This window comes from Oryzias latipes, chromosome 2 (genome assembly GCF_002234675.1).
Source record: "Oryzias latipes chromosome 2, ASM223467v1".
Lineage (NCBI taxonomy): Eukaryota > Metazoa > Chordata > Actinopteri > Beloniformes > Adrianichthyidae > Oryzias > Oryzias latipes.
The window spans coordinates 11,315,024-11,327,598 of record NC_019860.2 but is presented as its reverse complement, the minus strand read 5'-3'; the positions used below and the strand labels follow the sequence as shown (position 1 = coordinate 11,327,598).

General features: G+C 38.7%; 1 protein-coding gene across 3 annotated transcripts in view; it reads left to right on the top strand.

The window, feature by feature from the left end:
- Positions 1–12,575, top strand: part of LOC101164128 (prolactin receptor) — a 58,863-nt gene that overhangs the window by 42,238 nt on the left and 4,050 nt on the right. For all 3 annotated transcript variants that reach the window (XM_023964539.1, XM_023964534.1, XM_023964537.1), the window contains exons 4-8: positions 2,119–2,288; positions 6,930–7,108; positions 7,198–7,363; positions 8,697–8,784; positions 12,456–12,525. In XM_023964539.1, coding sequence (XP_023820307.1) covers positions 2,119–2,288; positions 6,930–7,108; positions 7,198–7,363; positions 8,697–8,784; positions 12,456–12,525 — 673 coding nt within the window. The remainder of the gene's footprint in view (positions 1–2,118; positions 2,289–6,929; positions 7,109–7,197; positions 7,364–8,696; positions 8,785–12,455; positions 12,526–12,575) is intronic.

The following is a 12,575-nucleotide window of genomic DNA, read 5'->3' as shown; positions in this document are numbered from 1 at the left end:
TTTTTTTCTCGAGCTAATGGCATATATGAGAAGCATTGAACTATAAGGCGCATTAAGCGAGTCAAAAAAAATCCTTCGGTCAGTCAGACTTTATCAACTGTGGCCACAGTAATTCTTCAACTTGTTTGTGACGAGCTACATGTTTGCCACATTTATTAATGTATTAACAATAGCTGTTACTCCTATCCTTGTTGGCAAAGCGTAAAAAACCAGACTAATACAACTAAAACAAATGTGACTGTTACAACGCTATCTCCCAACCTTGTTAGGAACCAGTGGATTACACACCTGGGCCTTCAGTAGAGCTACGTCTGAATCGCTCAACCCCTGATTAACAATTTTATGTCTCTAAATAAACTGAATAAACAAAACAGTTAACAAATCTCATTATATGCAACTACAGCCAGCACAAAACATTGAAAACAATCACACACATTTTAAATATATTGATATATATTAATATTAATAATTAATATATTATTTATCATTTCACTCATCAAAAAAATCGGATTATTTGAAGACAAAATCCATCCTCTTCTCTTTCCTCAAAAACAGTTTGATCACCCTGTCATATAGATTATCACGCTTCAGTTTCTTCAAGAAGTCCTTTTCTATTGCCATCATGACCAGTGCTGAGAGCCAAGCCTGTCCAGTTGTGTTTCTGCGTAGGTTTTGATTCGCTTTGGAACCGAAAATGTCCGCTTCACAGACTCAGTGGACACAGGGATGGTCAGCACCAAAAACACAAATCTGTACAGCTGTTCATGCTCTCACTCAGATTTTTCTGATGAAGGAAGTCTAGGAGATCAGTGGGAGAATTCTATGGCATTTCATCGCTGCCATAGAGTGAACGAGCGCAAAGAAAACTGAGCGGGCATATTCAGGAACTGAGTGAGCGAACCTTACAACCACGCAGGCGCAATTCTAACTGAGCGACCCCGCATTTTACAACTGTACGCTTGCAATCCTAACTGAGCGGTGATCCTGCACACTCACTTCGCTCCTGCGCGCTCGCTGGGTTTGTGCACAGTGTTAAGGAGCGTTTTTGGTCACTTTTGGCCTCAACTTTTCTGGTTGATCAATAATCTGGCTGTTTCTTTTCTATTAAAGCCTCTAAAAGAATGTCAGGCCCCACTGCCGGATTTGACATGCAAATTTTCAACCAATCAGATCAACCAGAAAGTGACAAACACACCCCTGAACACTGCCCCCCAAATAACAAAAACACCCCTTAACACTGCCTGCAAACCCAGCGACTGCGCAGGAGCGAAGTGAGCGCGCAGGATCACCGCTCAGTTAGGATTGCAGGCGTGCAGTTGTAAAATGCAGGGGAGCTCAGTTAGAATTGCGCCTGCGCAGTTGTAAGTTTCGCTCACTCAGTTCCTAAATACACCCGCTCAGTTGTCTTTGCGCTCGTTCAATACATGGCAGCGATGAAACGCCATAGAATTCCTGCAAAATCCTCCATAGCGGACATTACAGTCAGCTCTGTTTTTATCTGAGACAGATCAAAAAGGGCTCTGTGTCAAACTGGACAATGAGACTTCCTGAAACTTCTGTCCAATCAGAAGGTCTGAATACTGTGACGTTGCCTAAGCCTGCTAGAAGACCCTGCTGACCCCAACTCAAAATCTGATTGGTTGAAAGAAATGAATGACTGACATTGATTTCACATCACAGGACCTTCCGATCCTGCCTGGCAACAAAGGACAGCTGAAATGCGATTGGTTAAATAGTCCAATGTTAAAATATGTATGTCTGAAGCAGCATAACCATCATAAACACAATAAAAGAGATTGGACAGACCATTTGGAATGATTTATTAAGTATGCATGGACAAAATATATTAAACACATGATTGAGATATGTTTTTACTCCTTCAGAGAAGGCCTGGAAAATCCTGACAGCCCATCACTGTTTGGAACACATAAAAAAAAGCACATGCTGACAACTCTACTCTTTAGCCTCATTAGCGTATTTACAATAACACCTTCCCAAAAATGTTGAAAGAGCGCCGTGTACCTGTAAAAATTGGAGGAAAAATAAACAAGATCATTGGAATGTGGAAACATGGGGAAAAACTGAAAATAAAAGCTTTGTATCTTTGTTTTGTTGCAGCAAAGGGCCCAGATACGAGTGTCCTGATTACACAACTGGCGGGCCCAACAGCTGCCACTTTGACAGGAGTCACACATCTGTATGGACGTCCTACTGCATGAATGTGACCGCCATCACGCCCCAGTGGAACTACACGTCCAAGGGGCTCTGCCTGGACGTGGCAGACATCGGTAATGTCCACTTTTCCCTTCAGATTCTCACGTCAGTTCAAAGTTGTGTCCAACTCAACCGCCTAGGCATCTGCAGTCGGAGCGGCTGGTGTTTCTGGTGCAGCCGAGCAGAAAATGGGTGACGTGTAACAAACCTCGCCGGGTTTGACTCACTTTGCTCCAGGAGAGGAGGCAGGGAGCTAATTCACCTCTTCCATATTTGCTGACTGCAGACCATAAAAATCAAGATGTTCTGCTCACTGCACCAATTTTATGAATATTTATGGTAACCTGTTTCTTACCAGCAGCTCAAAGTCATGTTAATTCCATTAGAAAACGCTTATCTCAAAAGTGCAGATGAGATTTTCTCAGACCAGAGGCCACATGGTTCAGGTTCAGTTTTTTTTCTGTTGTGAGATATATTCTGAAGATGTGCAGAACCTAAGGCTTTGAAGGAGGTCAAACGGGGGCGGAAGTGTTTGATCATCGTTGCTTTGTGCTTTTACCTTGACCTTGAAAAAGGCGTTATTAAGCTCAGACAGTTATCACTCTGATGGATGAGTGTTAGATGAAGGCCACGCTTTTCACTTTCTACTAAAAGAATTTCTATCAGATATTATTATTAGTTTTTGCATTCTTCTTTTTTAAGTCAAAATCCTCCACAGACTGCCACTATTTCCCCTAGGTTCACTCAACTATGAAAAAAGAGAAAGGTTAATCCATAAAATCCCATTGTCTGATTTTTAAGGATTTATTTGCAATTTATGGTGGAAAAAAGGTTTATGGTCAATAAAAGAATAATTTTAATACTTTGTTATATATCCTATGTTGGTAATGACAATGGTGAAATGTTTCCTGTAGGTCTTCACCAAGTTTGCAAACACTGTAGCTGCTATTTTGGTTTATTCCTCCATGCAGATCTTCTCTAGAGCTGTGATGTTTTGGGGCTGTTGCTGGGCAGCACAGACTTTCAACGCCCTCCAAAGATTTTCTATGAAGTTTAGATCTGGGAACTCCAGAACCTTGAAATGCTTCTTTTAAAGCCACTCCTTCATTCCGAGGGCAATGTGTTTGAGATAATTGTTGTGCTGTTTGATCCAGCCACATTTTATTTTCAATGTCCTTTTGAATCTTGCCATACATGGTTCCACTCATTCTTACCTTTATATGGATCAGTCATACTGGTCCTTTTGCAGAAAAGCACACCCAAAGCATGACGTTTCCATCCCCATGCTTTACAGCAGATGATGGTTTTAAGTTGCAACTCAGCATTCTTTCTTCTCCAAACACAGAAAGTTTAGTTTTTATCAAAAAGCGCCATCTTGGTTTCCTCTGACCATATGACATTCTCCCAGTCCTTTCCTGGTTCACCAGATGATTCCTGCAATTTTTTGACATCGTATTATGTAACCCTTGTGCTATCCTAGGCACTTTAACGTTGGGAGTTGGGTCATCTAGACCCACTAGACAGTGCTCTGAACCTTTTTTCTTCAATGATTTGTGATCTTCACTGGTGTCCATGGATTACATGAAATCTTTCCACCTTTATCCACCTTTGTCATGGTAGGGAGAACACGTCAATGTGGGGTGGGGTCATCTAAGATAGGACAAGGGTTAAATGTTATACCTCAGACTGCAAGTTAATGCAGTGGGATGTTTCCATTTGTGTTATTAGAAAACACTCAATACACTTGTGCAGTGTTTTCTTTCTAAAGCTTTGTGACTTTATGCATGAAGGAAAATTGTTTCAATCACCTGCGCATTGATTTGATTTGAAATGGTTTATTTCAAGCAATCAAATAAAAAATAATGGACAAAACAATATAATCAGCACTTATACATTCATACAAAGACATATCAAACTTCGGATAATGTTTGGATAAACATTTGCACAGGATCTGCTCAGATTTACGTGTTACACGTTCGCAGGATACAATTACATGTAACAACATCACTATTGCCTGGAATGTAATCCTGGAAATGGAAGCTGCAAGCATGCAGGTGAATCATTTCATATGAGATTGTAAAATCTGACAAAAATCTGACTTACTACCAAAAAATAAAGAGAAAAAAGTTCAGGCAAAGATGATCATATCCGTCTGTGCTTTGTTTAAAGGAGTTAAGAGTTTACTCAGTTTGAATGTAATGCTTTGACAGTTATTATCTAGGGGGATTGGAAATTTTGATGACACTGTTTTCATTCCCTGGAAAGCGCATGTCTTAGGGGTGTCTGTATCCGGTCTTAATGTAAACAGCTGAGATCCTCGTGTTTCTGCTACTTTTTTTAATTTTGTCATTCTTATCAAGAAAAACAAATCTGGTTTCCAAGTTCAATCAGTTTTATTATGTTTGGATCTCCAATGAAAACCAGCTTGTTTATCCCCAGCTCAGATCAGAAACCACTGTTTAGTGGTTGAGTGGAAATAAGGTCTGAATGGTACTTGATTCAATCAGCAGCTTGTTTGGATTCTCTGTGGCTCCATTTGCAGCAGCTTCAGCACAGCATTCACAAGACCCTTTATTTACTAAGTTATTTCAATCTGAGCCTGATCTTATTTTTGGGAGTAATTTGTTTTTTGAATAAATAAGCCTAATTGTTTGGCAGGGTATCTCATTTAGTAAAAATTAAAATCATTCCTGAACCGCAGGTCTGGTCTGAATCAGACTATTTCCTGTGTGGTGTGAGCACACACGTGTGTGTTTGTTAATACCCCCATCATGACTAAAACACCTGAGGGCATTCACATGTGACTGAATGGTCGTCTTTTGCCCTCAGATGTCAGAGTAGATCACGGACACATATTCCATCAGTCGCAGTGTCACTGTGGGGAAGGAAAATACACTTCAATGCACATTATGTATGTTTTCATGTTTTAAATTAGAAATTTATTTAAAGCACGGTAAATACTCTTTTTTTTTTAATTGAGAAATTTGCCCCCCTAACGTGAAAATTGACTCATTGACTTTAAGAAAAACCTAAAATAAAAACTATTTGGATGAAAAATTACATCTTCACTTTTCTTTGTTATTAAATTTTAATAATAACAAATGCTTTTTCAACTAACTGTCAAATGTTACAAATATTTGTTTTGACAACAAAATATTTGGCATCTAGGGTGTTACAAATGTGTTGTGTAATATATTAAGACATGTTAAGGTCACATTTTGTAATTTGTTTACTTTTTTTGCATTTATGAAACACATTTTCATCAAAAGTAACAAAAATAGCGGAGATAAAAGTGCACCTCATTTGCAAATTAAATTAATTGCATGATTAAATTAAGCAGCAAATTAATAAAAAATCATAAAAACTGCAAAAAAAATGTATCATTGTTTCTGCAACTTTTCTCTTCACTTCCTGTTTAATCTTTAAAAAAAGACTTTTTAAGCAAAAAAAATTTAAAGCCCTCTTATTTTTTTCCCCTTGGGAAGCCACGCCCACTGAATTGATCACATGACAAGAAAGTGCTTTTATCTGAACTGCCTTTGTAGAAAAAACACAATAATTGATGCACTCAATTAATTGATGAAGCTGTTTTCCTTGGATTCAATTTGATTTCTATAGCCCAAATTCACAACAACAGTCGTCTCGATGGGCTTTGTAATGGTAATTGAAAAAGTAAAACATGAAATCAAAAGGATCATGAGTACATGGAATTCGTCAAGAAAATACTTATTTAAACTATCTAAACAGACTAAACTAAACTGGACATCCCTGCCCTTAGACCCTCCTTTGTGGTATAGACCAGCAGTTACAGAAAAAAGAATTATTCAAAAGCTTGGAGACGCTTACAACTTTTACAAAATCTTTTATTTTTAGTTTATTTTATGTTTGTTTTTTTTGATAGTTTACCGCAAGGAGACCTAAAGAACGTTTTTGCTTGTTTTGTTTGAGTGTGTGCTTGAATCCACTTTCTTGTGAAATCGAATTTTCTTGCTTGGTCCCAACACCAGCTTTTATGGCACATTCACATTGGGCTTGTGACACATGTTCTCTTGTGGTGGTTGACCATGCTTTTAGCATGGTATGTTCATGCTGGAAAAGCAAAGAGATGCTTCTACTATTTTTTTTTTCTTTTACTACTGTTTACCAGCCCAAGTCGCCATTTTGGAATGTTGAAGCGTGATCCTGTGAATCTTTCTCCAGGCTTTTTCTTTCACAGCTCTATTCAGATATATGAAAGGCTTTGTGTCATAGAATTCTGTTTGGGCATGAATGTGAATGAATGAATGAATGAATTCATCACTACCAAATCCATGTTCCTGATTGGTCAAATTTTGACCTGGTTTAACCTTCAATGTGCGTTCAGTGGCTGCCTGTTTAGTACATAGAATCCAAAAACAATTATAAAAAAGTGTGTAGCGACGCGTGGACACAATAGTCTTGAAAGCGTAAGCCGGAAACAAGCATTTATGCGCACACATAAACTTTTTATAGAAGTGGTGGCTTGAACACATGTTGCCGAGGGTGATGTCAACGTAGCTTTAGCCCTAAAAAAGAAGGGCTAGGAGACAGCGGTGTAAATGATGTGAATACGAAGAATTCAGACAGGATTCTAGGAGCTAGAACTTTTTATATAAAGTTTTTTCTAATATTTTACCTTTATATTAATGAAGTAGATTAATATAAAGGTACACAACACTCTTTCTCTTTTTCACCAGTTGAAACAGAGGCTCCGATCAATCTGACCTTTGTCCTGACTGACGCTGGCAAAGATGAGACAGGCCACAATGTCCGGCTGTCCTGGGTGTACCCAAAGCCCGAGGACCTGCAGTACGGCTGGATCACGTTGGAGTATGAGATGCAGTACCGACAAGTTACTGAGCCAGACCGCTGGAAGGTTCGGAATGAAGTCCACACCTGAACCCTGACACTTGCCACCGTATTTGCCCCTTATCAATGAAAGAAACTGACTATTTCTGTGTGCAGGTGAAGCATCCTTTAAGGGAGCCCCTTGTTGAGCTGCTAGGCCTCCGTGTCGGTGATTACGTGGTACGGGTTCGCTCCCGGTCGCACAATAACGGACTGTGGAGCAAATGGAGCTCCCCGCTGTTGATGAACATCCCTGACCGCCTATCCTCAGGCACACCCACAGGTAGGGTTCCCATGACGACTGGCCCGGTCATTTTGTGATCATTACATATGGCACTGGAATCATTATTTCTGTTAAAAATGATGTTTACCTCCAGTGTGCATTAGTAATTTTATAGTAAACAATGTATTTTAAACTTGATTGATTAAATTTCCAAGATAAAAAATTGCTGAAAAATTGCTCAAAGCTGCACAAATTACCACCTAATGTATGGCCACATAAAAATGAGGGTTATATCACGTTTATGGAGCTAACAGGTATGTTGGTGGCATTTGGGTGTGTGTGTGGACAGGCCCCGCCTTTTTGGACTTGTAGTACATCTGAACCTCACTGTAATGAATACCATCCAGAAACTTGTTGCTTTATGCGGCTTCATGGTTTTACCCCCCCCCCCCTCTATAATCACCCTCCTTTCCCCCCTCTCTAACATCCCTCTCTCTTCTTCCCTCTTTTCCTTTTCCGTCCGGTCCAATACAAAAGATTTTCGAATATGTTTAAAATTAATAAAGTTTGGCCTCGGTTACAAAAGGGGTTTATTCAGACATACCTCTGGTTTGTCAGAAGATTCATAACCCCTGTTGTGAAAAAAATATGTCCAACACAAGAGGCCTTCAGCTCTCATCTGTTTGCCCAGCTGTTGGACAGGACAAGTTAAAATAAAAAAATAAAAAAATAAAAATAAAAATGAGGCTTATATCAATTTATAAAAACAAAGTTCAATTATATTTAAAAATACACTAAGGTGGAAGTTTTTCTTTTTGAGAAAGTTGAATAAAGATTGACTTCCATGTTGTGTTGCTCTTTTTCCAAAGGGAATGTTTTGCAAATAACAGGCTCACATAGATAGCAGCACAGGTTGCTTAAAAAATTTCACATCAACCCACCTGACCAATATCTTACCTCTTGGTTCTTCTAGCAATTCTGGGTAATAAAACCCCATTATGTGACCTTTTGTGTAGCTTTATGTGCCTCTATTTATTGATATTTTTGCCCTATAATTCAGTGTGCATTATGGTAATTTAACCCTTTAATGCCTCAATTTATTTTCAAATTATAAGAAAAATATTCTTTTGTATTGTTTCCATTCAAAGTGGTGCTAAATTAGGTGGAGTCTTTGATTTAAAGTCATTATTTACACATAATTGAGGAAACAAAAAATGAACTTTTTATTTAATGAGGTTAATTTAGACTTGTTTTAAAGAGTATCCAAAAATAATTTTTTTAAGAGTCTAAAGTTCTAATTTTTCTCCTTGGAAAGAAAATTAAAACATTGTTATTTAAATTTTAAAAACTCATGTGACTGTTAATTACGAGAATAATGGTAATATCTGTGCAGGTAAAGTCCTGGTGCTGATTCTGGTTATGGGGGTCGGTGTTGTGGCTTTGCTTGTCTTCACCTTTGGGATCATGCCACACAGCAAAAGGTGAGAGAGCAGATGTGGTGTCTAGAACAAACGAGTATATTCCATGCATAGGGCATTCTTTTTGTTGTAATAAATTTGCCCTTTAAGGCTTAGTCCCAAACGGGTGGATAAGGGATGTCTATAGGCAAAAAGATAGGCAAACCTGTATGGAGCACACGAAATATCAAGGTTGTGGCCATCCCTTCTTCATTTGGTTGTGGTCTTCAGAGAGGAGCATCCCAAGAGTTTGCCTCCTCACTTTAGCCTGTGCTGTCTTCCACATTTTTTTAAGTATTCTCTATGACTTCTTTGATGAACTTTTTTGTTTCTGGCTGTGGTGGTTCAAGCTTTTATTGTTCTGCTTTTTCTTTTCTTTTTTCGAAGGGGGGGGGGGTCTCATTGGTGTTCCTTCTCCCATTTTTTTTGCTACCTTTTACTTCAATTAAATGTGCATTCTCTTTCTAAGTCGTAGACTTTTCCACAAAACGTGTAAGATTAATTACCATGGGCTGCGGCTGGGGCACGTGGATAGAGGGGTGGACCTCTGACCAGAAGGTCAGAGTGTTATAATGATCATCAAGTTCTTGTGTGTGAATGCCCTTATATCAATTTCACAGTGTGAGTCTGCATTGGGTTGGTTGCTATTTAGGTTGCTTTTTGTTTTAAGTCTGCCATTATATCTTCTTATTCTATATGATTTAGGATTTTCCTTTGCAAAGTATCCTTTCTGTCTGCATGTGTTTTCTTTTAGCAGAAATCAGTACATTTTGCAGCAAACCATAAAAGAAAGATATTGTGAGGTTTGTGTGTGTTTTGTCCTTTCTGAGTCTTTTCTAAAAAAAATTCAGTGTTTCATTTGCTGCGGTCTCTATTGGGTTATTACAGTCTCTATTGGGTTATTACAGTCCTTTGTCCATTAAATTCTTGGTTACACCTGGTTGATCATTGCCATTGTCATGCAACTCCTAAATAAAGTAGCCATTGGTGTGTTTTATGGTAAACAGAATCACTTTAGATAAATTGGATTCAGTGTATGATTACTATAATTAGAGGCGGCAGACACATTGGGGGCCAGTCTGGGCCATGCTATTTTTGACTCAGACATGGTGAGACGTGTAATTAGGTTAAGCTCACGGGTACTTACCTGTTGTGAGGACCACGTGTGTACCGGTAACTAGAGAACATTTGAATAACAAATTTTAATTCAGGGCAAGTTGAATTCCAGTCACATACATAAAGCCTGTTTAATGAGATCAATTTCACAACAGACAGTGTTTGTGAGTGTTTGTGTGTGTGTGTGTGTGTGTGTGTGTGTGTGTGTGTGTGTGTGTGTGTGTGTGTGTGTGTGTGGGTTTACTTGTCCATGTTACATTAATAGGACTTGATAATTTTTCAACCTTATTGGGGACATCTTGTTTATGTGGGCGCTTGAGCAGTTTAACTCCAGAATGACTCAGGTTTTGGCTTTAGGATTAGAGATTCAAGGGGTATAAATAAATGTGATGATATGCCAAGGTCAGGGTCAGCAATTAAAAATTAATGACAGTTCATGTAAATGTCTGAACACTACACGTACAAGTCTGCATGTGCTACTTTAAGATGATAGCATATATTTTGCCAAATAATTAAGATGAGGGTAACAAATACAACCCAACAATTTAATTTTTGGTTAATTGCTAAATATATTAAGGCTTTTTTGTAGGATTAACTGGATTATGTAGCTGAATGCATCAATGAAGAATGTGTGAGAAAAAGAAACTAAAGAGGCCCACTTGTGGGAATGGTTGATCCTCCAAATTCATTGCATGTTTAGCCAGGATTAAACACTTCCAATCTTCTTCATGAACACTGCTGAAAACAGAAAAAAGTAATTTGGAAACATGCAATTCTTCTCTCTCCTGTACTCAGATGCCACAGTATCACCGGGCACAACCTAACCTATTGTCATGTTATGAAGTACAGCATATACTTTGATATAATTGAGGTAGCTGTAGTGTGGAGGCAGAGCAGCTGACCTCAAATCAGAAGATTAAAGGTTCAGTTCCCGACTTGTCCACCAATGTTGAAGTGTCCTTGGGCAAGACACTGGACCCCACAATGGACTTGGTTGTTATGGGGTAGTGTCATTGCGAGGCAGCGTTGGGCCTTCAAGGAAGGCAGAAAAGCATTATAAAAGGCTTTACAAAGTATAAGAGCAACATTAACCATTCATAACGTTAGAATATATTTTTAGAAGAACAGAAAATATTTTGTCATGCTTACTTTAGACTGAATTTACTTAAACTGGAGCTAGGTACAGTTCACTAAGTGAATGTGTGTGTGAATGGGAATGGAACTATGACTGTAAAGCGCTTTAAACCTTCGAGGAAGGTAGAGAAACGCTTTACAAGTTTGCACCATTTACCATTGACCAACAGTGGAAATCATTCACAGTTTTTTACCCCCAGGCCAGACATCGTTTCACCAGCCCAACAAAATGACCTTTACAATTATGTAATAAAGATCCAGTAACACGTTGGCCCTTTCCATTTCAGTGATGCCAAAGACAGCAAGATTATGATCACTTCGGGGCCGAAAAATAAAATGGTCTATCATTTTGTTGGTGCATGTGGTGACACAGTTTTAAAGAAAGGGTAGAGCATTTGAACCTTGCCTGTGAGGTGCTACTCATCTGCTCCTAGATTTTAGGGTCAAAGTGGGATTTTACTTTGTGACCTATTTTCAGAATCCCTGATTCATAGAAAATAAGTCTGAATGCATAATGATGGCGGTACACTACAGAGGCAGCAGTGATGACATTGTGAGTGTTGTATTAAAGCTTCCTGATCTCCTGCTGACATCTGTCTTTTCTGATCGCCCAGCTTGGGTCTCTGATCCAGCGTGGACTCATCACGGTTCTTTGAACAGCACTGTACACAGATCTCCAACAAACCAACTCACATGTAGCACAAAAAAGGTTCACAGGACTTGCCTTTCACTGACTCCACAGAAAGACTTGGAGAGATGTGAAAAGTATTGAGTTCCATGTCAATAGAGGCCAAAAGTGTGATTTGGTTCTTATTAGGGTCACACAGTGGAGCTCCGTTTTTTCTATCTTCTGTAATTAAATAGAATTCTCTGCAGCAAGGCTTTTAACAGGAACCAGTAAACAGACAAACATCACTCCTCTGTTGTCTGCTCTACATTGGTTGCCAGTCAAATTTAAAATGAATTTTAAAATTCTACTTTTATTTTTTAGACCCTTGCATGGTCAAGCTTTGATGTACACATCTGACCTTTTAACCACATACTTTTTGGCCCAATCCTTGATGTAGTCCAACCAAAATCTTTTAAGCGTTCCAAAAACCCGCTTTAAGACAAGAGGAGATCTTTTATTTCAAGCCGTGGCTCCTTGTCTATGGAACTCCGTCCCATTGTCGTTGCGTCAAATTGGCTCCGTTGGGTGTTTTAAATCTCAGGTCAAGACATTTTTATTCAGGAGAGCTTTTAGTTGATTTCATTCCTTGTTCTACTACATTTTACTCTGTTTTGTTTTATTATTATTATTGTATTTCTTTGCTTCTTTGTGTTTTGATATTATTTTATACTTCTATTGTAATGCACTGGGAAAGTGCTATATAAAGAAAAATATTATATTCTATTCGATTCTTTGTGTGCAACCACTTCAAGCCTTACTTTTTTTCCCCTTTTAGAATAAAAGAGTATTTCTTGCCGGCCATCCCGAAGCCACGGATCATGGGCATTGACCCACTGCTGCTGAAGGTAATGGCCAAACTGCTTCCAGGATTGTATTGTGATTTGTCCTTCTTTCT